At 32.4% G+C, this 26,331-nt stretch overlaps 4 protein-coding genes across 4 annotated transcripts; 1 reads left to right on the top strand and 3 right to left on the bottom strand.

Moving 5' to 3' along the window:
- The first annotated feature begins 823 nt into the window (after positions 1-823).
- Positions 824-3,811, top strand: LOC110725230 (patellin-3-like). Its single transcript, XM_021904719.1, has 4 exons — positions 824-2,200; positions 2,717-2,841; positions 2,927-3,077; positions 3,170-3,811. The coding sequence occupies exons 1-4, from the start codon at positions 1,187-1,189 to the stop codon at positions 3,422-3,424; spliced, it is 1,545 nt and encodes a 514-aa protein (XP_021760411.1). The 5' UTR covers positions 824-1,186; the 3' UTR covers positions 3,425-3,811.
- A 743-nt stretch (positions 3,812-4,554) lies between these two features.
- On the bottom strand, positions 4,555-6,195 carry LOC110725084 (patellin-3-like). The gene is made up of 4 exons (XM_021904555.1): positions 5,527-6,195; positions 5,298-5,422; positions 5,053-5,203; positions 4,555-4,878 (listed from the first exon to the last, which is right to left on the bottom strand). The coding sequence occupies exons 1-4, from the start codon at positions 6,193-6,195 to the stop codon at positions 4,555-4,557; spliced, it is 1,269 nt and encodes a 422-aa protein (XP_021760247.1).
- Positions 6,196-9,392: 3,197 nt separating this feature from the next.
- Positions 9,393-10,223, bottom strand: LOC110725083. The gene has a single exon (XM_021904554.1). It carries the CDS (start codon positions 10,221-10,223, stop codon positions 9,393-9,395), a length of 831 nt encoding a protein of 276 aa, XP_021760246.1.
- Positions 10,224-19,215: 8,992 nt separating this feature from the next.
- Positions 19,216-21,986, bottom strand: LOC110725229 (patellin-3-like). The gene is made up of 4 exons (XM_021904718.1): positions 20,630-21,986; positions 20,305-20,429; positions 20,052-20,193; positions 19,216-19,807 (listed from the first exon to the last, which is right to left on the bottom strand). Exons 1-4 carry the CDS (start codon positions 21,890-21,892, stop codon positions 19,556-19,558), a joined length of 1,782 nt encoding a protein of 593 aa, XP_021760410.1. The 5' UTR covers positions 21,893-21,986; the 3' UTR covers positions 19,216-19,555.
- Positions 21,987-26,331: the final 4,345 nt, after the last annotated feature.

Genomic DNA, 26,331 nt, shown 5'->3' with positions numbered 1-26,331 from the left:
CACAAGTCACTCGCAAGCAATATGCGAAACCCCAATTCACCAATTTGGCTCACAAGCAGCGGCAATTAGCAATTAATGCTCCAATTGAGGCCAAATAAGTTAGAACCTTTAGAGCGGTCGCTCTGTATTTCGAAGCAGACGCTCTCAATTTGTTCAATTTTTAGAATCGAGGCATGAAGCTCGGAGCGGACGCTCTAATGGGTTGTGCGGCCGCTCCATCGTGGGCTTGTCTTTCTTAATTCTCACGTGATTTGCGCGTGAATGGAGGTGCTCATTAATATCGGGCGGTCAAGATTGTTTGCTAATGATTGTTGATAACGATTAGCGATGATTGATGATGCTGATGAATGGTGATGAAGATGGATGATTGTGATGATGATAAGCAGAGCAGCCACGAACGAGAAAGCAGGGGAATTGGGCGTCATTGACTCATTTCAATAACCGACATTTTTCGATTAAAGCAAAAAATTTAATTAAATCAGCTAATTTCCTATTGGTTAACCTTAGGTGATTATGTTTTTAACCCTAAGTCACTAAGTTTTTATCCCCCATTTAATTTTCCTCACCGGAAAAGTGTCTTCAATCACCAAATTACAAGCAAAAAAAATTGATCACCAAAAGGTGAAATTGGTGAAAACTTGATCACCAAATGTTACCTTAACTCAAAAATAAAGGATTAGTAGGTCACATTTCCACCTAAGCTGGACTCATATGACTTTTATCGTCTACTACACCAACTTCTTTTCTACACTGTAAAAAAAAAAAAAAAAAAAAAAAAACAGAAAAAAAGTTCAAAAGGGCCAAAAACGATGGGCAGACAGTAAAAAACCATAAAGAATCCGATGATATTCAGTTTGACTACAAGTGAACATTCCCATATTTCCTTATTTTTGCTCCCTTTTACTATAAAAATCTAAAATACTCTCACTTTTTTTTTTCTTTTTTATTTTTAAAAATCAATAAAAGTAGATTAAAGATTTTCAATCACAATTAATTTGTCCTCCACGTGTTAATTTCCCCTTCTTCTTCCTCCTTTTGTCCTGTCTTCTCAATAATTTTCCCCTTTTTTTTCTGCACTTTGGATTCTCCTTTCTCCTCCCTAAACGCCGCCGTTTCACTCCCTACCTCTCACTCACTATCTTTCCTCTTTCTCTATCCTCATTCACTCCACTTTCTCTCTCCTAAAATGGCAGAATCTACTCCCCCTTCCACCACTGCTCCTCCGCCGGAAAACCCATCTCCGGCGATACCAGAATCAGAATCTCCGGTTAAATTAGCTGAAACGGAGACTCATGTACCTAAGGAAGAAGAATCTCCGGTGCCAGAAGAAGAATCTCGGGCGAAAATAGAATCTGAAACAACCCCAGAACCACCAGTTTCAGCACCTGCAGTTCAAGTTGAAGAACACACAGAATCACAAACAATTACTGAATCTGAGGATACCCAGATTAAGGAACCTAAAAAAAGCAGCTTTATTCAATCAGCTGTTTCTTTTAAAGTGGAAAGTAATCTTCTTTCTGATCTTTCAGATTTTGAGAGAAAATCCCTTGAAGATTTTAAAACCCAGCTCAAACAATCTCTCTCTGATAAAACCCTTTTGCCCAAATCATCAAAATCAGCTGCAAGTTCAGCTTTAAATACTATTGAATCTGCTTTAAAAGAGGAGGATGAGAAAAACCCAGATGAAAATGATGGGGAAGTTTCAATTTGGGGAATACCCTTGTTGAAAGATGATAGAACTGATGTAATTTTACTGAAGTTTTTAAGGGCAAGAGATTTTAGGGTTAATGATGCTTTTTCAATGCTTAAGAATACCCTAATTTGGAGGGAGAATTTTGGGATTGATAAATTAGTGGATGAAGATTTAGGGGATGCTTTGGAAAAAGTTGTGTTTATGCATGGACATGATAGGGAAGGTCACCCAGTTTGTTATAATGTTTATGGGGAGTTTCAGAATAAGGATTTGTATACCAAGACTTTTTCAAGTGAGGAGAAGAGAGAGAAGTTTTTGAAGTGGAGAATTCAGTTCTTAGAGAAGAGTATTCGAAAGCTCGATTTCGATGCTGGTGGTGTTAATACTATTTTTCAGGTTAATGATTTGAAGAATGCTCCTGGTCCTGGTAAAAGAGACCTTAGGTTGGCTACTAGACAAGCTCTTCATTTGCTGCAAGACAATTATCCTGAGTTTGTTGCCAAACAGGTATATTTCCTTGAATTTATAGATGTTGTATTAGCATCATTAATCCTCGGTTGCTGTTATTGTTGTTGCCTACACTTGGAAATGGTAGTTAGTATTGTATCAATTTTGTGTTAGCATGATTGTTAATAATTGGATGTTGTACACTATATGTTGATTGATCCTGGTGATGCTTATTGTTTAGATGAAGATAGCTTGATTTGTATTATAATTCGAACGAGCTAGTTGATGTTCATGTTAATTGCATAAGAACTTTGAGTCTACCTTGGGTGTGTGGCACTGTGACAGCCTGCTACTCGGTAGTTGGCTTGATATCATATATTGCATCCTAAGTTTAAAGAGTGGCACTTACTTGAATTAGAAATATTTTTCTGAACTTTCATTTACCAAGTTTCCCCATTTGATCTAATGTAAGAAGCAAACATTCAAACATATATAGTCTTCTCAAGGATGTAGGAAGTATAACTCTAAGAAATTATTGGTTCCTAATAAATTATGTGTTACGAAATTAATTCGTAGGTGTTCATCAATGTGCCTTGGTGGTATTTGGCCTTCTACACTATGATGAGCCCATTCATGACCCAAAGAACAAAGAGCAAGTTTGTGTTTGCTGGACCCTCAAAAACTGCTGAAACCCTTTTCAAGTCAGTACCATTCTACCTCTTCCCCTTGATCTCTATTAAATTTGGTGGTTATACTAAAGTCAGATTTGTATTTTGGATGCAACAGGTATGTATCTCCCGAGCAAGTTCCTATTCAGTATGGTGGCCTTAGTGTTGATTATTGTGATTGCAATCCGGATTTCACTGTGGACGATCCTGCTACTGTCCTAAGCTTAAAAACTGCAACAAAACAGTTTGTGGAAATCATATGTTCTGAGGTAGGTTTTGCTCCAGTTTCTCAATTAGTGACATAAGTTTCCTGTTTTAATGATTTATTTGTAAGTTTAATTGCTATTATTGGATTTTGTAGAAATGTATCATCGTTTGGGAGCTTCGAGTAGTGGGATGGGACGTCACTTATAGTGCTGAGTTCGTGCCTAGCGCTGAAAATAGTTACATCGTGGTTATACAAAAGTCAACCAAGATGACCTCAAGTGACGATCCTGTGATATCTGGAAGCTTCAAAGTAAGTGAAATTGGTAAGATAGTCCTCACAGTTGACAACCCAACTTTCAAGAGAAAGAAACTCCTCTACAGGTACAAAGTGTTGCCTTTCTCTGATTGATGATGATGATGTTGCACTAAGCTAGTTCAAGACTATTGCCAACATTGCTATAAATGAGTGTTGATTTCCTTGTTCAAAATGTAGATGAATTTCCACTTCAAATTTTCATTGGTTCATATCTTTGGTTTATAATTTTGTTTCTTTTTTCAACATTCTGGAACTTTTTGACCCATTTTCTTTCCTTTTGGAGCATATGTTAAGTGCTAACTGATTAGAGCGCTTGATTGGTTTTGGCTTGTTGATCCATTAGGAAAATAGAACCATAGGGTTTGTGTTGAGTGTATAATGATTGTAAAAACTCGTAAAACTTTGTTGTTTTATTTTATCTGTATACTTGTTTTATGGATGTTTATTCAATTGTTGGAAGCGTAATTGCCCATCTAGAAATCCATTTTATTACGGAGTAATTTCTGGGAATATCTTGGTATAAATAAATACTTAGTGAGAATTACAGATATAATTAGATAGTCCTTCAAAACCTTGGTGCTAAGTCACTTTCAGGTTTTTATATCTATGGAGTAGTTCTTTCTGACATGATTTTCGATTTATATTTTCTGTAATTATGTCACATTTTTTGTACTTCAAATATCATTTATATCACAAGAAGTAGTTTCTGATATGAATCACATCTCAATTAGGTGTACTGGCACTTTCAATTTATGTCATTTGGAACTTTTTCTGGAAATTATGATACCCTTGACAGCTATAGACATTATTAGACTAATATTGTCTTTTGAAGGAATCAAATGATGCCAAGCCACCAACTTACTAGTCTACACACACATTATTTATTATGGAGTATTCTATTAAGCTTGTTTTCTGCAATAAAGTTAAGCTGAAATAATCGTTGCTGATGCAAGATGCCACTCTACTTTAAGGGTATAACTGTATAAGTCCCTTCGGCTTGTTTTTCGCTTGAATTTCCCTTACCTAACTCGTTTTTTCATGGCGGAGCCTATGTTAACTTACTTGCCTTGCAAGTTTGAGTGCAAGAGATGGGTTGGAAAAAGGAAGCAGATATGGAAAAAGAAAAGTAAAGTCAATAGAAATTTAGAATAGCGAAATTTAGGTATTTTATGACAATGGTTGTAGAGTTATGTTTGAGAAATCCCAGGAAAAAATATTCCCAATCAACAAATCATACTACTTTCATCATCTGACTGAACTAACCAACCGCGAAGAGAAGCTTCTGGCTCTGTATTCAGGTCAGATGACACAACTCGAACTCTAGTAAGCAGCTTCTTCTTCTTTGAACTTGTATTACGAATGGTAAGTACCAGTTTTCCAGGCTCATCTGCACTGAAACCCTCAGAAATTACAGGTTCATCATTCGCTGTAAGCTTCCTTGGCCTTGATATAGCTGTTATGTAACTTTCCTTAGAGTCAGGTTCAAACTTCGCTTCATATATAGCATCCCAGCTTATCATCCTAAGATCCCAGAGTACATTACAGGGCTGCAGGTTGTAGTGGCATATCATGTAAACAATCAGAATATGGTATTCTTGTAGGAGACAGTTTCTTATAGATGGTGTAAGAAATTAAACCTAGCAAGTTCAGTATAAAATAGGTTCGGATATGACCAGATCCAAACGACTCCTTTGTCACTTTTAGATATATCAGGCATTTACCTTTGTGAAATGGAACTCGAGTCTCTGTGTGCCAGAAGGACTGATGGTAACATTAGGACTAACATCATTACTGCTAGATTGGTGAAAATCTTGTTCGTTATCTCTGCTTAGACCGCCATATTTCACTGGCACTTGTGCAGGAGATATGTATCTGTTATGAGCGTCAAATACAGGGATCATAATAAGGTAGAGCAAGGATAAAAACTGAACAAAAAGGGGACTAGGGAGCAAGAGGCGTTACTGACGTGAAAAGGGTCTCGATGGTTTTTGTTTGACCTGAAAATACTAATTGGTTCGTGCTCCATACATCAAACACCATCGAATAAATCCGGCAATAATTCCGATACCACCAAGCAACATTGATCCACAACTGTTAGACAACTCAAAAAAATTCAAATCCAGAACCAGAAATAATTTGTTAATGATGCAGCACATTCAAGAACCGAATATTAACAAATCGAGTTTGTTAGATACCTGTTTTGCCACAAATTCTGGATAATAATCGCTCAGCATTTGGAGATACTTGTAAATGACCTTGTACAGGTCTCTGTTGCCATACCTTGTTAAGCTTTTAAGATCAATGACTAACAAAATAGAATCATCACCTCTTGTGCTACAAACAATCTTCCTGATATTCTTCTCTGTGAACTTGATCAGCCAGCGAAAAAAATTCCGCCCTTCTTGGACATCGTACAATGTAATCTGGCTACGATTATTGATCAAGACATCCTCCAAAACCAAGTACCATACAGGGTACCCTTCTTTGTCATAACCATGAGTGAACATTACACTCTTGTTATCGTGAATTCCAACGTCATCTTGTAAGAGTAATTCAATGCCCACTTCATTGCGCCAGAGAAGAGTGTTCCTGATCATAGCATATGCATCAAAAACCTCAAAATTCTTCGCTTTCAAGAACTTTAGAATGATAGTATCACTTCTATTATCACCAAGAAGAGGAACTCCCCAGATTGTAGCATGATACCCTTCAAAGGAGGAAACCTGATCATTTCCGGGGCCATTTTGGATAAGGCTTTTCAGATCATGTAAGGCTTTCTTTTGGTATTCTGTAAGTTTACTAGCCACCCTAAACTCTTCCCTGGAGGAGGATGTTTCGCCCGATTTCTCACAAACATCCTCCATAGGTCTTCAGCTTAATTCATGCTATATGCAATTGTGCATGGATTCTACTCCACATATTAGGGAAAATTGTAGATGTTTCAAAATTTTTTGTCAAACTTACTACCAATGCTAGCTGGTGGGATCCACAATTTCAAAGCTTGTTGATTTGTGCACACAGTAAAGACTTGGTATAACTAGCTATAGCAGGCCTTCCATAATGATTTTTTGTTTTTTTTTTTTTTTTTTTGAAAAGCTTTACAAGGTCTTCTCCCAAGGAAAGTGGAGGCTGAATTAGTCTGAACTACAGTTTATTGCTTTGTTATTAGGCTTATGAAGATAGTTTAAACATGGTGATTAGATCTAGTCAGTTTGGCCCAATCAATATGTGAATTGTGAAATGGTTGAAGTACCTTTGTTATGGGTCTAGTCCACGTCTTAAAATTAGCCTAGTAGTTTTAAAAACCCCTTACACAGCTTATAGTCCGTTTGGTTTGATATAAAATGTTTCAGTAATCTATTCTCAAAGTAAAAACTTTTTACCTTAGTTTTACCGAAAATCCGAGATTCAAATTTATTTATAGGTGGCAAAGAGCTAAGCAGGGTTGGTAATTATTAAGCAAAGTTGCATTGCCTCTTTGTTTAAAAAGTAGCTGGGCGCCGCTATTACATGAACATGGGCACTTGGACTGACTAAAAATCATGTACAAGAATAAAACATAAATCTTGGTAACGTCCAAGACATAAATCTTTGGATTCTTCATCAACTTGTTATGTTTATGCAGTTATGCATGTGTCATACAACTTGAAAATGAAACTCAAATTGTATCTTCGACTATAAAATATCCTGCTTAATTTGTGGAATAGAGTCCAAATGACCCCAAAATGGTCCCTAATCTATACTAATTCCCAACATATGGATCTTTAGCTATATTCGAGTGTAAACAAATAATCTAATAAAGTTTTTGGGTACAATGTTGGACGAACCTTTTTATTTTTTGACATGAAATTATAGAGTTTAAGACAAATTTGGAAGAATCTTCAACTCTTACACAAAAAAACTTTAAAATTGGAGTAAGATTGAAAGAATTTATGTTTTTTGCTATAAGTTTGCTATTGTAGTGTCACTAGTGTGTCTCATTGTGTTGGTGGTTGTCCTTTGCATGTATTTTTGCTGCGTTATTACTCCATATTATGTCATTACGAGGGTATGTTTGGGTTATGTATTTATTTTTAGGAATATACTATACATAACTCTAAGGGATTTGTATAAGAAATTAAAAGAGAAAAATATTAATGAGATATATATATTAATTTCACCGATTTGCTCGTGATTTTGTCATGCATTTCTAAATTTACACCAAATGAAGAAAGACATTAAATGCTTATTTGTAGTCATAACATTACGCACCCTTATTTTTAAGGTTTTTTTCGAGTGTATTTTTTAGACTTATTATTTATAAATTATATACGAAGTACATATGTACATTAATTTCGAAGTATAAAAATCAAAATAATATTTTATCACTCTGTATTTATTCCTCATAATATTTGGAAATCATTGAGTTAAAAATTTAGAGATATGTTCTTACTTGCAAAAGGCATTCTTGAAGGCATCCAAATTATAATTATGAGATACTAATCCATTAATTTGAAGGTGGTTAATTAGCACGGGGTTATGATTAGCATACAAATGCATGCAATTGAAAGTACATTAACAAATTTTATGCAAAATAAAGTGAGCATGTGTAAAATATTTGTGAAAAAGTTGATTGAATGTCTGTTGTTGTAACAGAAAATTATAACGAGTGTGACTTTCTAATCATAACTCCATCAGCCTTACTCATGTTTTTGGTCTGAATTTAAGCTGTCGAAAGCAAGATTAATTCAATTAATTCGTGTTGTTGTACAATTTCTCTCTGTATTTTTCTTTCTTTATTATTGTTTTTAGGGAAATTTGCAAACTACTTGATCATTAAATAGGATTCAATTTATTGTCAAATCATTTCAACTATTGAAATAGTTTATTCATGGTCAAAATTGTACTCATTTTAGGTTCCATTAACTGAATTTGTATCAATATAAATATTTTTCAAAAATATAAATTTTTGTAATAAGCATGTAAAATAAAGTAGTTAAAATTATTCATTATCAAAGTTAATATTATTCATATCAAAATTAAAATTAGATATCATAAAACTTCAAATAATACAAACATAAAACCCGATGAAAATATATATGCGGTAAAATGTGAGAGGGCCCTCTGTATATTCAAAATCATCAAAGTTTGGGGAGTATCATTGATTAAGAGTAACGACAAAACACGATTTAATTAATTTAGGGATTAGCCAATCAATATGGTTTAGGACATGATGAGACACTCTATTATTCGGATTCCCTAATAGTCTTCTAGGATGAAGCATACATCAGTAGCGTATTTCATGTCACAAAAGCAATTAATCACTCAAATTAGGCTAAATCTAAACTAGTTTAATACTTGGTATATTCAAAAGGTAAGCATAAATTGGAGATAGGGCCCAAATATAAAGCACAAGTGTATGATTTTGATAAGGAAAGTAAAAGTGTTTGATACTTTGATTTATCTTTTGTTTTCAAGTATGCTTGACAGATGGACTGACTATGTATTACCTTTGACAAATCCAAAATGTAGTATGAATCAAGATAATTAAAAGCAACATACTTAAATTAGTGCTAATCTGGTTTTTTTTTTTTTTTTTTTTTTTTTTTCTGACAATTGCAAAGGAAACAAATAAAATTACAGCAAATAAGTGAAATCTTTCCGACATTTCCTTGCAATGTCGTTAGCTCGTTGAACTTGATCTCTATTAACTTTTAAAATTGTGCATCTTTGAAACGATGCTCCAACTATCCTTAACTCTTTTAGCAGCCAATTAATCGAGATTTCTTTTCCCTGGTTATCTTGTAAACTATTCAGAAGAGAGAGGGAGTCAGATAAGATAAGGATTCCATGTTTTCCTTTAGCCCGAGCCCACTTCATAGCTTCAAGACAAGCCCAGGCCTCACATTGGATGACTGATGCTGTAGTACCATATTTCCCCCCCTCTTCCCTTGCAACACCTTGTATATTATTCTTTACTGCCCATCCTACCCCTGATCTCATTGTTTTCTTATCCTAGGAGCCATCGGCTTCCACTATGAAATTGTCAAAACCAAGCTTTTCCTTTCCTAGCTGCACATAGTTAACCCGGGGGGATAATGGGGTTATCCTTGCTGGCAACCTCCCTCTCGTTTGCTGGACTTCTTTGTTGCCTGAAGATCTCATGATCCTCCATTGCAAGCTTTATGAACTCCACTACCAGACTATTTGTCCCTGTGGACCCTTTAAAGCATATTGCATTTCTCATTTTCCATATACTCCATAGTGATGCTATGAACAAAACACTACAATTACTATTCTTTCCATCCTCGCTATTAAAGAGCAGGATATAGTGCTGAATCCATCTCCTCAAAGAAGAAGAAGACCCAGGGATGTCAGGACAAATAGTTAGGGAGCTATTCTCCCAAACTTCCTTTGCCAGATTACAAAATCTAAACAGATGTTGGCTATCTTCCAAAGCCAACCCACAATAGCCACACACAATTTCAATTTGTATCCCTCGTCTAGCTAGATTACCTTTCACCGCAATTCCGTCATGAAACAACTTCCACAGGAAAACTTTCCACTTCGGTTGAATGTCCATTCTCCAAACCAGCTTTACAAACTCTAGATCCCTATTCAAGGACGTAGTGCTTTCCATTCCTTCATCCTTTGAGAGGTAGTAATACCCAGTTTTAACTGTGTATTTGCCGGAGGGGTGATATTTCCAGTAGAGGAAATCCTCTTCAGTTGAATGCGGGAGCTCCATTGCCAGGATCGCTTTTGCACTATTCCAATCAAAACATTCCCTTATCCTTCCTGCATTCCAAGTTAAAGTATCACTGTCAATGAAATCACTTACTTTGAAATTCAAGGAGGCCCTCAGAGTAAGACCGTCCTTAACTAGAGGGATTTCCCCTTTAACCCACGGCATGCTGACAGCCCTAATACTTTCTCCATTTCCCACTTTCCACGCAAAGCCCTTCTTGAAGGATTGAACAACTTTCTATATACTTGACCTCCCCATGGAAGGATTCCCTTGTCTTCTATAAGGACTAGTAATATGGTATATACTGCATGGTTGCAATCCTCTATGTACTCTTGCTAGCAAAAGCTGTGGTTTTAGGTGCATCCTCGTTGATTGCTTGAATAGAAGAGCGTCGTTAAGAGTCGAAAGTCCCCTTATTCCCAGCCCTTCCATACTCTTCGAAAGTTGGATGATACTTCTACTCACCCAGTGCAACCCCTTATTCCCATTACCAGCCCACCAGAACCGAGTAATTAGGGAGTCAATTTTGTTTGCGATGCTCTGGGGGAGTTTCAGACACTTCATAACATGCGCAGACATGCTTACCAAAACCGTGTTAATGAGGATTAACTTTGTCGATTGGGATAGATGTAAGGGGGCCCATGAGATGATTCTTTCCGCCACTTTGTCAACCAGGAACTGGAAAGAGGAACTTTTTTTCCCCATAATATCAATAGGGGCACCCAGATGAATCCCCATATTCTCAGTCTCTGGCATAGAGAGAAGCTGTTTTATAGCTAATTTTTCCTCAGAGGCGACACCCGGTGAGAAATTTATAACAGATTTCTGGAGATTTAATTGTTGACCAGAAGCTTTCCCAAACCTAGTAAGGATGTCCGCTATGCACAAACATGATTCTTTATTTGTCTTGAAGAAAAGCATAGCATCATCTGCAAAGAAAAGGTGAGAGATCGAGGGAGATCTTCGCGAGACTTTCAGACCCTTAATAAGCTTCTTGATATCTGGTTATGGTTTGTGTACAAATTAAACAACAGTTCATTTTCTGAAATATTTGCTTTTTAAGATGTTTTGATAAATCAAACGAATTGACTAGGGGATTTATTGATGGTAATTGTCATGCTAACCCGACCTACTTGACTACGTCTTGTGCCTACAATGTAGAGGTGTTGTGCCTCGGCCAAGTGCTCGTGTCAATCCACAAACTCTTATAATTCTCGACCATTTTTAAAATAATAAAAACTTATTTTTACAGAGTGGTAAAAAGCTATGATTATAATGACCTTGAATCAATCGAAGTATAATTCATACATCAACAATAACACGTACCTATCCTTTTTTAATTTATAACTTGAGTATTGAAAAAAATTCCAATTAGTGTCACTAGATAAATAATCTTACCCAATTGAAGTTAGAAGAAAGTTAGAAAAAATATTAAATTTTATGAATATACAAGTACATAAGGTTAAGAAGATAAGCTTGCACGAGCTGCCATCCCCATCAGATTGAAACATCAGTGAAAATTACATGAAATAATTTGTCCCTACATGATAACTTATAATATATCAACAAATTATTAGTACCAATTAGTCTCATCTTTCAAAAAGTAGTTGATCAAAACCATCAATTCTATAGCTTCTAAATCAAACCTACTTATAATTAATTCAGAAGAAAATTCCAGAGAACATACTGCTGCTAAATGATAATTATCCTTTAGATTTATTTATTTTTTTTTATTTTTTTTTTTGAGTGGAAAAATTGGACTTTAGTTTAGTAGTCTCTCAAGACTCTATTATAGCAATAAGACCCTTTTGGTCCCTCATATCATGTTATCTACATTCTACACAACACATATAATCATAATGTTCATGTGTTCATGTTCATGTTCATGTTCATGTTCATGTTGAAGTTGCTAAAGTTTATTCTATTCACTTTCATTTTGACATTTACACCTTGTTATCATTTCAGCTTCCTTTGTAAATTTGTAGGTATTTGATTCATTTCTAGATTAATGAAAAGGTAATACTTGAATTGAAGATGTTATGCCCTTCCTTTTTGCAAGATGTGCAAAATATTTTCTTTCCTTTGACAGTATATTCTATAGAGATATCATGTATCTTTTGATTGTTTAGTTATTGTTATTCGTATGATGTTATGTTGGGTATATTTGGCATGTCATATATATATATATATATATATATATATATATAGGGAAGGGATCCGGTAAGAACCCCTCCCTATATAAGAACCCAAGTGTATATAAGAACCAATCTAATCCGTACAATTTGATTGAATTAAACGGTCAAGATGAAATCAAGTATTAAGATAATACTCCATATAAATCCGGTAAGAACCCCTTCCACAAAAACATCTCGTTGTTTTCTCTCTCCTCAAACCCCCAAAAATCTCCATTATTAGAGCGCATTGAAAGACTTTTTCAGCGATTTTCAGTCATTTCTCTTGCAATTTGGTAAATTAAGGTATGTTTGTTCAAGCAATTTAATTTCGGCGCTTTTGTTAATTTTTTTGTTCTCGAATTTTTAAGGAATTTGTTACGAAATTGCATCTATTATGTTTGATTTTTGTTTTATGTTCGAAATTGCATCAACATTTTATTGCCTGCTATTTTAGGGCTCGATTTCTGCGATTTTTTAAGTGATTTTTTTTCCAATTTATGGTTCGAATTTTCAATTGCAACTTTGTTCGATGTTTTCCGAATTTTCAATATTTTTGTACTCCAATTTTATTTGATTTGTACTGCAATTTTGTTCAATTTTGTACTGTAATTGTCCGAGGATTTTTTGATATTTTCATTTAGTAAGGTTACCTCTGAAAAATAGACTGGAATATACTACGATTTTGTACTGCGATTTTTTTTTTGGCCTATGTTCTAAATTAGTTCTATGCTATAAATTATTTATACAGTGTAGTGAATTGATTAGATGTAATTTGCAGCATTAGTATACTTAGGTTAATTGATTAGCATTATTATACTTCGTATCAATGTTCTAAATTACATGTTCGATTATTCATGATCATGTTCTAAATTTAAGTGTCGTATGTTCTAAATTTAGGTGTCGTATGTTCTAAAGATGTTCTGGCTGGGTGCGGCATGTAGAGGAAGTTCAGGGGAGATCCTTTTGTGTGCTGCGTTTCAGAGCTTAGAAAAGTGGTAATCGGGGGTGGGGGAAGCCAAGGCTGTTTTCTAGGGGCTACATATGGCGAAGGGGACTGAATTCATATTATGAAGGTTCCAAATGCTCGTTTTTTATGTAGTTTGTGCTGCTAAATGGTAAACATTTGTGGTTGAAATTGTGGAATTACGTAGGATGTTGTTATGAAGTGAAAAAGGTTCCAAATGCTCGTTATTTACCAGAAAAGAAATAAGATATGAGGAATATCCTGCAATATTCTTAGATACTCGATTTTTACAGATAATTAAGCTCAAAACCTTTGAAATTTATGTGATTTCCCTACTCAATCACCCAAACTCCAACCCAAGTCCCCTTACTCTTTCTCTCAACTTCAAAATTTTGCTCTGATTTCTGATTTTATACCAGGTATTATTTCTTTCTCTAAACTTGTTAATTATACCATAATTGAAGCTTTTTAATCCAATTGATTTGACAAATTTAAGCTATAATGTGTTGTTACTTGAATTCAGAATACTTAAAAATGTAATGGGTTGTTGAAAGATTTGTGTTTTATGAGTTGTTTGTTGTCATTTGTTTATGCCTGCTACGTGTTTGCTAATTTGTCTGTGTGAAAAAGGTTCCAAATGCTTATTTTTTCTGTAGTCTGTGCTGCTAAATGCTAAATACGAAGGGGACTAAATTCATTTTATGAAGTGAAAACCCTCCCGGAGTGGATTAGGAAACTCACCCACCTACACTGCCTTTCAATTAGAAACTGTCCAGACTTAATAACACTTCCTGAGTCACTTTGTGACCTATCTGCTTTACAAAGGCTTTAGATTTAATGTTGCCCACTGCTCAAACCATTTCCCAATTCTGTAGGTGGCATGGGGTCTTTAAAACAGCTTAAGGTTCCACAATGTCCAAAGCTATTTAAAAGATGGAGGACAGATGGTGAGGATTCTTCTATCATACTAAAGGTCCCTTATCTCATTTTTAATGACTGATGTATGTATAGCCTTTTTTTGTGTGTATAATTGTATATAATTGTACAATTTTTTGTTTTAGATTACTAATTTCTCAGTTTCCGACTACCCATATTTCATTATGTGGTGTACTCGTGTTTATATATGATGTCTACTCATTTTTATATTAGTTTATATGAATAAGCTAATATTACTAGAATACCCATATTTCATTATGTTGGTTTGGTTTGGTTTTGCAACTAATTATGCAATTTTCAGAACGGAATCAATGGATGAACATCCAACTCTATATTTTCCTCTGTCAGACTGATTGTAATTTACTTGATAATACTTCCTAGTAGTAGTTGTGTTGGGTAATTTGTAAGCATGTGTTGGGTAATTTGTGAGCTATGGTGGTTGTTGTAGTAATAATGGAGGCATTTGAGTTTCTACATGTGATTGTTTTCCTCTGCTTCTATGGGAGGGCGTTGATCTATATCAAAAAACTATTAGCTCAAATGGTAGAGCACTATGCAAATGCATAGATGATGTAGGTTCGAATCCTACATAGGCTATATTTATAAATAAAAAAAAAAAAAAAAACTTTAAAACATAGGTAGTAAAAATTTAGAACATAGGAAAAAAAAACATTAGAACATAAGTAGACTGAATTTAGAACATAAGCAAAAGAATTTAGAACATAAGTAGACTAAATTTAAAACATAGGAAAAAAAATTTATAACATAGGTAAAAGAATATTTAGAACATAAAAAAAAAAAACTTTATTAAAATATAGGTAGTAAAAAATTAGAATATAGGAAAAAAAAAAACTTTAGAACATAAGTAGACTGAATTTAGAACATAGGCAAAAAGAATTTAGAACATAGGTAAAAGAATATTTAGAACATAGGAAGAAAAAAAACTTTAGAACATAGGAAAAAATTAGAGCATAGGTTGAAAAAATTTAGAACATAGGAAAAAAAACTTTAGAACATAAGTAGACTAAATTTAGAACATAGAAAAAAAAATTTGAACATAGATAAAAGAATATTTAGAATATAGGTAAAAGAATATTTAGAACGTAAACAAAAAAAAAAAAAAAAAAAAAAGAAACTTTAGAACATAGGTAGTAAAAATTTAGAACTTAGGAAAAAAAAACTTTAGAACATAAGTAGACTGAATTTAGATCATAGGCAAAAGAATTTAGATCATAGGCAAAAGAATTTAGAACATAGGTAAAAGAATATTTAGAACATAAGAAGAAGAAAAAAAAACTTTAGAACATAGGTTGAAAAAATATAGAATATTGGAAAAAAAAAAGCTTTAGAACATAAGTAGACTAAATTTAAAACATAGGTAAAAGAATATTAGAACATTAAAAAAATAAATAAATAAAAATAAAAACTTTAGAACATAGGAAAAAAAAACTTTAGAACATAATTAGACTGAATTTAGAACATAGGCAAAAGAATTCAGAACATAGGTAAAAAAATATTTAGAACATAGGGAAAAAAACTTTAGAACATAGGTAAAAAAAAAAATAGAACATAGAAAAAAAACTTTAGAACATAGGTAAAAAAAATTAGAACATAGAAAAAAAAAACTTTAGAACATTAGTAGACTAAATTTTAAACATAGGAAAAAAAATTAGAACATAAGTAGACTAAATTACACAAATGCCATTACTAAAGGATCATTTTAGATAGTTGGATCAAAACTAATAAACGGTTGAGATGGGTTCTTATATAAAATTGAGTTCTTATACAGAGGAGGGTTCTTACAGCCCTCCTCTATATATATATACTACCTCCGTTTTTTATTATTTGCAACAAAGGAATATTTTATGTCTCACAAATAATACCCCTTTATTGCAAATAATAAAAAACGGAGGTAGTATATATATTGGGGAGGGATCCGGTAAGAACCTCTCCTTATATAAGAACCCAATCTTATATAAGAACCCCTCTTTATGTTCTAAACTTTTTTCGCCTTATGTTCTAAAGTTTTCCTATGTTCTAATTTTTTTTCTGCTTATGTTCTAATTATTTCATATATTCTAAATTATTTTTTCAGCTTACATTCTAAATTTTTTCATATGTTCTAAATTATTTTTTCAACTTATGTTTTAAATTTTTTCCTATATTCTAAATTATTTTTCATATGTTCTAAATTTAGCCTATGTTTTAATTTTTTTTTCCTATATTCTATATTATTTTTTCGGCTTATGTTTTAAATTTTTTCCTATGTTCTAAATTATTTTTTCGGCTTATGTTTTAAATTTTTTTCCTATATTCTAAATTATTTTTTTCAGTTTATGTTCTAAATTTTTTCCTATGTTCTAAATTATTTTTCATATGTTTTAAATGTTTGTTTGTTTATGTTCTAATTTTTTTTTTCTATGTTCTAAATAATTTTTTTCAGCATATGTTCTAAATTTTTTCTTATGTTCTAAATTTTTTTTCAGCTTATGTTCTAAATTTTTTCCTATGTTCTAAATTATTTTTTAGCTTATGTTCTAATTTTTTTCCTATATTCTAAATTATTTTTCATATATTCTAAATGTTTGTTTGTTTAGGTTCTAAATTTTTCATATGTTCTAAATTTTTTTTCCTATATTATACATTTTTTTTCCTTATGTTCTAAATTTTTTTTTCAGCTTATGTTTTAAATTTTTTTCTATGTTCTAAATTTTTTCAGCTTACGTTCTAAATTTTTTCTTATGTTTTAAAAGTTGGTTTGCTTATGTTCTAAATTTTCCTATAATCTAAATTTTTTTCCTAAATTCTAAAGTTTTTCTTATGTTCTAAATTTTTTCCTATATTTTAAATTATTTTTTCAGCTTATGTTTTAAATTTTTTTTCTATGTTCGAAATTATTTTTTCAATTTATGTTCTAAATTTTTTCCTATGTTCTAAATTATTTTTCATATGTTTGTTTGTTTATGTTCTAAATTTTTCCTATGTAGTAATTTTTTTTTCCTATATTCTATATTATTTTTTCAGCTTATGTTCTAAATTTTTTCCTATGTTTTAAATTATTTTTTCAGCTTATGTTCTAAATTTTTTCCTATGTTCTAGATATTTGTTTTCTTATGCTTTAAATTCTTCTTCTTGTTTTTTTTTTGGTTGTTGTAAATAGGTGCGTAGTCCTGGAGTTGATATAAATATCCTATGTGTTGCCCCTAGACATGCTACGCGAGAGGTAAGATATAACTTTTGTCTGCTTCTATACTTTTTCCATTATTTTTTGCTACTTTAGTGCCCCTTAACTTGTTATATTTTACTGGATATAGGAAGATTTCTTTGAAGAACTCCATTAGATGCTTTCTGAGATGCCTGAGGTTACAAAGTTGCACCCTGTGCCTGATGCTTTTGTCCCGGTGATGAGATTTAAGTTCAATGGGGTGTCCATAGATCTTCTTTATGCAAAATTGTCGCATTTGAGTTTCTACATTGCATGTGATTGTTTTCCTCGGCTTCTATGGGAGGGTGTTGATTTATATTAAAAACCTATTAGCTCAAGTGGTAGAGCACTATGCAAATGCATAGTTGATATAGGTTCGAATCCTACATAGGCAATATTTATAAATAACTATATAAGAAAAACTTTAGAAAATAGGTAGTAAAAGTTTAGAACATAAAAAAAAAAAAAAAAAAAAAAAAAAAAAAAAACTACTTTAGAACATAAGTAGACTGAATTTAGAACATAGGCAAAAGAATTTTGAACATAGGAAAAGAATATTTTTAACATAGGAAATAAAAACCGTTAGAACATAGGTAGAAAAAATTTAGAATATAGGAAAAAATTAGAACATAGGTTGAAAAAATTTAGAACATAGGAAAAAAAAACTTTAGAACATAAGTAGACTAAATTTAGAACATAGAAAAAAAAAATTTTGAACATAGATAAAAGAATATTTAGAATATAGGTAAAAGAATATTTAGAACGTAAACAAAAAAAAAGAAAAAAAAAAAAAGAAACTTTAGAACATAGGTAGTAAAAATTTAGAACTTAGGAAAAAAAAACTTTAGAACATAAGTAGACTGAATTTAGATCATAGGCAAAAGAATTTAGAACATAGGTAAAAGAATATTTAGAACATAAGAAGAAGAAAAAAAAAACTTTAGAACATAGGTTGGAAAAATTTAGAACATAGGAAAAAAAAAAAAAAAAAAAAAAAAAAACAACTTTAGTATATAAGTAGACTAAATTTGGAACATAGAAAAAAAAATTAGAAAATAGGTAGACTAGATTTAGAACATAAGAGTAGGCAAAAAAATTTAGAACATAAAAAAAGAATTACAGAAATGCCATTACTAAAGGATGGTTTTAGATGGTTGGATCAAAACTAATAAATGGTTGAGATTGGTTCTTATATAAGATTGAGTTCTTATATAGAGGAGGGTTCTTACATGAGTCTTCCTCTATATATATATATATATATATATATATATATATATATATATATATATATATATATATATATATATATATATATATATATATTATCTCTTTCTGATCTTTTGATTACAATACAAATTAGATTAGGTTCAAATTCTCTTGTAACACTATATATTGACTTTATTGTCATAACATTTCATTAACTTGTTTATGCTAATTTTTCCTTATAGTAGTACTGTGTTCTACACTTTTAGTCTTCTACACTACCTTTAAGATTAACAAAAATAAGCTTTTGCTTTTCCTTTTTAATGAAAAAAGATCAAAACTAATGTTTCCCTCCCCAATATTTTGAACCCCTAAAAGCTAGCTAGTCAATATGTTGTATACCAAAAGTTTCAAGGATTCAAAGTAGATTGGAATTATAAAAATAATTGCCAAAATACATGTTTTGGTTTAGAAATCCCACAAGAATAATCGTCAAAATAGCCCTAAAATAGTGGGTATAGTAATAAATATTCACCAAACACATGATTAAATCATTCAGACATGCAGCCCCCACATATAAGTTGGCCACATGCCAAGTTTGATCAGTTAAAGGAGCAAAAGATTACAAAAAGTCCTAAAATATGAAATAACAACAAACAATTTGCAAAAATTACAAAATAAAAACCAAAAAATATTTTAGCACAACTCATCAACCACAATTTAAAATTTACATAGAAATAGAATATACAGACAAAAAAGAGTACCAATACACAGTTTTTTTGCACCCCTTTCTTCCTCTGTATATGTCCTCCAAACATGAAAAACACAAGGACCAAGGACACACACCATGAAAATTAAAATTAAAAATCCAAGAAAAAAGAAACAAATAAATAAATAATAAATCCCAAAACTCCTTATATAAAAAGTAAATTTAACCCCCAAAAATTTAAAATAAAGAACTTATCAAAAGTCACTATGATTTTTTGAATGAATAATGGTAATATTTCTGATTAAATCACTGAGAACCCTTGACTTTAGACCTGTAAAGGAGCTTCTTCTTCTTTGAACTTTGGTTGTCAATAGTTATGACCACCTTTCCTGGCTCAGTCACCTTGAATGTGTCACAAATTACTGGCTCATCTGTTGCTGTTACTTTCTTTGGCTTTGTAATATTTAGTGTGTATCCTCCTTCCTTTGCTGGCAAGAATTCCGCGCCATAGGTGACATCCCATCCAATTACTCTTAACTCCCAAACCAACTCGGTTTCCTACATCCTCAACATTACACACATCAGTTCAATTTGAAACGAATCTAACAAAATCGCTCATATATATGTCACGTTATGCTAACAGTAAATGTTAAGAACGTTATATGAAACAGACAAAAAGGAATTCAATTTGAAACTAATCTAACAAAATCGCTCATATATATATATATGTCACAGTATGGTAATAGTAAATGTTAAAAACGTTATGAAACGGACAAAAAGTAAGGAAGGGGTGCAAATATACCTCAGTAAATGCAAACTCAATTGGGTGTTTTGTGCCAGGCTTGATAGTAACCTCAGTAACAGAATCAGCTGGTGAAAATTCATGTTCACCAAACTTACTGTGCCCACCAAATTGAACAGGCACCTGCTCAGGAGCTATGTACCTGTTTTTTAAATTTTTTTGCAGAACATCCAAACAACATATTCATCAATAAAATAGTTTAATAATTTGAGGAGAGAGAAAAAACATTAACAAAGGAGACAAGTTTACTGACTTGAAAAGGGTTTCAGGAGTCTTTGATGGACTAGCAAACACAAACTTGCTCTTGCTCCTTGGTGTAAACACAGTCAAGTAAATCCAGTTGTATGCCAAATACCACCATGAAACATTGATGCACAACTATAAAATCAAAATAAATAAATAAAATCAGATTAATATAATCAATTTAAAAAATGTATTTTGAGTAATACCCATGTCAAAATTCAATAAAAGATGAAATTTATGATAAAGTTTCCATCTTTACCCAAATCCCAGATCAAAATTATCACATAAAAATCAATGAAACCAAAAAAAATGCAAAAAAGAACGAAAAATTATACCTGTTTAGCAGCAAATTCTGGGTAGTTATCATGAAGAATCTGAAGAAATTTGTCAATAACCTTGTAAAGATCCCTCTTACCATACCCAGGAGAATTCTTCAAATCATTAACAAGAACAAAAGAATTAACCCCTTGAGGACTAAAATCAAGAGTTCTGATAGTTTTTTCAAGGAATTGGATCAACCATCTCAAGAACTTCTTCCTCTTTTCAGCATCAGAGAAAGTACTCTGGTAAAGTTCCTTGTTCTGAAACTCACCGAACACATTGTAACAAACAGGGCGATCATGTTTATCAACTCCATGAGTAAAAACAACTTTCTCATAATCACTTCCAAGGTCTTCATCTAAAAGAGTATCAACCTCGAATTCCTTCCTCCAACGAACAGTGTTTCTGATCATGGTGAAAGCATCTTTTACTCTGAAATCTCTTGCTCGGAGAAATTTCAGGAGAATTACATCAGTTCTTTCATCGGCTAGCAGAGGAATGCCCCAAATTGAGACCTCTTCTGGCTCCTTTGGTGGTTCGGGTGCCGCGGTTTCGGCTTCCTCCTTGGGTGCCTCCTCCACGGGTACAGCGGTTGGTTCGGGTGCTGCTGTTGTTGCTACTTCAACCACAATTGTTTCCTTGATGTCTTCAACTGTTTTCTCTTCCTCCTCTTTCTTCGCTGCATCAGGTGCAGAAACAGAGACAGGTACTTCCTCTGTTTTTTTGGGTTCCTCTGTTTTTTTAGGTTCCTCTGTTTTGGGGGTTTCCTCCTTTTTAGCAGGCTCCTCTGTTGTAGTAGTTGTAGGTGCTGTTGCTGGGGCCTCTTCGGTTTTAGAGGCCTCTTCAACAGCGGGAGCTGGAGCAACCTCCTCCGCGGGCTTCTCTTCTGTAGAAGCGGCGGCAGGAGTTTGCTCCTCCTCCTTCTTCTCCTCAACCACCTTGGCGGGTGGCGGGGGAGGAGGGGTAGAGAACTCGTGCTTCTCGAGGGATTCCTGAATAAGTTTCTTCAAATCCTCGAGAGCCTTCCTCTGAGCCTCAGGAAGCTCGCTGGCAACATTAGTCTCTTCCTTGAAAGAGTCCTGTTGAGCGATCTGCTTCTCAGGCTCAACCTCGGTTGTCGATTCCTCAACCGGCTTCTCGGGTTCAGCCGATTCAACAACCGGCTTCTCGGCTTCGGCAACCGCAGCAGGTGGTGGGAGTGGTGGGGTTTCCTTCTCAACCGGCTTCTCCGCTTCCGGCACCACCACTTCCTTCGGCTTCTTGGTTTCAGCCGCCATTGATGATGATGATGATATTTTCTTGTTTATTTTAGAGAGAGAAAAAAGAAGTTTAAAAATAGAGAGAAAAAGAGAAGATGAAGAGAGAAATGAAGAAGAAGAGAAGGGAGAAATGGGTTTAATAGTAAAGAGGAAGTCCGAAAAGGGTTGTGACCGTTGGAGGAGAAGAAAAACAGACTGTCAGAAACGGATTGCCAGCTAACAACTAGGACCCACTTTTTCTCTTCCAGCCTATTTACACTATTGTTACTTCCCTTAACCATTTTTTTTATGTTATTAACACTAATTTAATTTGGCAATTAGCAAATTAATTTGGAAAATAACTGATTTTTTCAGTGGAAAGAAATCAATGCTATTAGGTGGCTTTCAATATTTTACACGGTTAAAAAGAAAGCAAATCAAATGTGTATGTATTTGTATATAACATTGTTGCTCATACAATCCATTTTTTTCATACCTCTTTCATTTCATCGTTGCATGGAAAACATATTATTCTCGTGGAATTTGAGTGTTAGGAAGATAAAAATTCTTCAACATTTATTTTATTGGGTTTTTAATTAAAGAATGGACTTATACATGCAATTTCAAAATTATACCTCTTAAATGACAAATGTAATACTCTGTACTCCCATTGGCCCTTAATTATTCGTTGTTAGGGTAACAAATTAAATATTATATAAATAAGTATGTGGAAATTTTTATATACATTCGGATGTAATGTTGCATCTAAGATTATTTTTGCTCATTTGATATCAATAATGATAAATTTTCATCGCCATAAACATACGAGTATTAATTAAAGTTGAGCCGAGAACTAATTCATAGCTTAGAAAGCGGGAAAAAGGAAGATACCTTATAAACAAAAACACAATATACATTCATCACCTTGATTATGTTTGAATTCACAATGGGTCTTACAATTGTTAATGCTTCGTAAGTCCGTATAATTACAAAAATGCCATGCTAACTAGACTTTTTGGTTGATTTATTTACCATTGTACAACTATTTTTTACACAATTTCAAGATATTTTTTAATGACACAATATACTACTCCTATAGACCTATACAATGTTATTAGTCACACTCACACATGCAACCTCGATCAAGATACTGATGAACAAGTTAAGTTTGAGAGTTGAAACCATAAGAAAGGTTATTGTATGATATGTAGTGATCCTTGGAACAATTTTTTTTAGTACCTACAATTCTAGTAATTTAACAAGCCCTATCCTATCCTTGAATGGTTGGACCTTGATACTTTGAATTGGGTCAAACCTACAATGTGTTTGTTTGACTTTTTTATATAGTGTTGTGTCAAATCAATATTTTGGATGTTTTGTTAAACTGGAATCTATTTTGAATATATTTATAATTTGTAAAAACATTTGTTAAAAAGCTAATTTGGGCTTATCATATGAATGTGACATGATAAATACATAACACTAAATGACGTGGAAATGAAAAAATGAAATCATTGGCCCTAGCTAAACTTGGATACTTTTAGCATGATATAAATCTTAATGTGGTTGGGTACTTGGGTCATAGACTCACAGCTGTTTAATTAGTAAATCTTTAATTAGCATTAGTTCATGTGGGAACCTAAATTTATTTTTTATTTATTATTATTTTTTTTTTTTTTTGTTGAACTAATAACCCTTGGCATGAAAAAATTAAATAATAATCAATCACTATTAGCCAAAAATACAATAATTATTATTTTAAAAAATCACAACTTTAGAAGTGTGCTAGTATATTACGTATACCATTGATATGGGTCAATAGTAGACTTCATTAATCATTTAATTGTACCTTTACAAACCTGTGTCCCCTTTTATTTTTACACACCTTGTTGAAAAACATATGGAGTATAATATGCTATCTACTATACTGCTCGGGAGATGCACCTCATAATTAATTGAGTATGTCGTGTTTTTTCCTTTTAATTAAAAATAAATAAATAAAATAAAACCATATTTTACATTTTATAATAGTTTTGAAATCTCTTATTAGCCTTATTAGTTATTAGTTATTACCCAATTTACTAGTAGCATATGAAGAACTCTTATCATTAAATATTACAAGAAATATTACTAAGGGAAAACATATGGATCTACAAATTATAGACGACGTATGGAGCATAAAGATTATTAAACAAGCTTTATCTCAACAATTGAAAATTAAAATTTCAATATTAATCCAATTAAACTACTTATTCCAAAGATAATCATCCCTCAAGCCACAATTGATACTATTTTATCAAAGAATATTATTATACCTCGTGTTTACTATAATGTCTATAATTATATAATATATTTACGTACACAAATTGACTTATAACATTTACTTTATGTTTAAAATCAAAACTTTGATTCTTCATCCTACTCTTTACTCAATGCTTCCTAACTTTTTGTTAACTCTTGTTGTTATCCTGTAATTATATTATACATCTAGAATCGATGAGGTATCGACACATCTAAACGTTTACCTTTTTCAGTTAATTATAATATAATAATTAAATAAATTAACTACCAATGAATGACATAAGATTATTGATAATGGTACAGTACATTCTATTCGTTTCTTAAACAGATATTAAAATTAGATTACTTGACTAGTTAGTTAATCACGCATCTAATGAGGATTTTTTTTTTTTTTTTCAACGCACAACACAAAACACTAGATATTAAAAGAAAAATCAACTAAACTTAACCGACACTGATTAGCTATAAAATGAGCACATGCTACCTGTTCCCTATCGACTTTTAGGATATTGCAGATCTGGAACCCCAAACCGAGGCTTCTAATGAGGATTCTGTTCAATAGTGTTCACGTTGATTTTGCTTCATGCTTCTCTCATCATGAGTCACAAATGTGCTGTAGCATGCAGCATTCGACTCACATTTGAAATCCAAAAACTTTAATTAAAGGGAGGAGTCGTCAACGACTCGGCTTTGTACTCTATGCATGACAATAATCAAGTCGATCTCAAAATACAATCGAGATCATTAATACGCACAAAATATCTTTTAATACGTTGTAGTACGTAAAAAGTACTTTTTAGTGTTGTTAGGTGAAACAGTACAAATCTGCGATGCCTTTGTATTTGATTTCTCATAAATACGAAGTATATTACACATACTTTAATTTAAAATGTACCATTTCTCAATTGAGAGTACATATAAGGGTGTACCCTCGCCTTTCACTAATAAGTTGCGAGAGAAATTATATGTTAAAGTTTGATACGGTAGAAAAAAAAAATGAATGTCTTATAATAGGAAACAATTAGATTACATGTTTAGTACTCCCTACTCTATTAATAATTCTAAAATTAGCCTTGCAGGTAATTACGGAGTAATCCATATCTGTAGATTTTATTCTCTTTCCTCTTAAAAATAATAATGAAAAAATAAAAAAGAAATAAAGAAAAACGATTTTATTCCAAGTCACAAAATCTGATGTACAGAGTAACATGCCTGTCACACAGAAAAAGATAAGGACCACGACCTCCAAGATACTGCCTCAGGAGGTGGACACATGTCAATTTTTGATACCTCTTCCTTCAAATTTTCCACACCAGGCTGTCATTTTGGTTAAGTTAAGGATTTTATTTAAGAGTAATTTTAGTACAAATTTAATTATTTAATTTTTGTGAAATACGGAGTAAAATAAAGTTTATAATACGAGAATATTAAATTTAACCTGTACAAAAAAAGATTTGCAACGAGGTGTCAGAATGCTTTAATCGTTCATGCGACCAAAGGTGGTAAAAGACTAAAAGGTGTGTGCAAAGCTGAGACCTGGTTTTTTCTTGGATGTCTTTTTCTTATTTATTGTTAAAATTCTGTTTTTTTTTTTTTTTTTTTTTTTTTTATAATTTAAAAATTTATTTATATTTGTATTTTTTAATTAAATATATACGTTGAGTAGAAACTAGAAAGAAAGAAATAAAACAAAAAGGTTTGGTATATACTTATACTATTGGTCAATTGGTCAAATAAGTTGAATTCAATATAAGTCTTATACTAATGTTTTCAAAAAGCTTAATGGAAATTCTATCTTAATAGTTATATGTTAATTAGGATATCCTTTGAATTTATAATCTCGAAAATCAAAATTGAGCCCTTATCAACAAAAAAACTTGATTAAAGTTTCAAAATATTTAGTGTAATCTATGGTTTGTGCACATATATGCTTGCACAATTGCAAAACTAAATTACCTACGTTACTGATTGAGGCGTTACAACGACAACAGACACTTTCAACTAATGAGAAATTTAGAAATCTAGCTTTCATTATAAATATTTGATCCTTTTCTACTTTTCTATGATTGGATCGGATATTAAGACTTTCAGTGTATTAAATGTCAATGCAAGTTGAGGTCCATTGATTTCTTTGGCGATATTTGCACACAAAATATGATTGGCTAATGTCTAAAATG

Source organism: Chenopodium quinoa, unplaced genomic scaffold, assembly GCF_001683475.1.
Source record: "Chenopodium quinoa cultivar QQ74 unplaced genomic scaffold, ASM168347v1, whole genome shotgun sequence".
NCBI lineage: Eukaryota > Viridiplantae > Streptophyta > Magnoliopsida > Caryophyllales > Amaranthaceae > Chenopodium > Chenopodium quinoa.
Note: the sequence above shows the minus strand (reverse complement) of the source record. Positions and strands in the feature narration are given on the sequence as shown.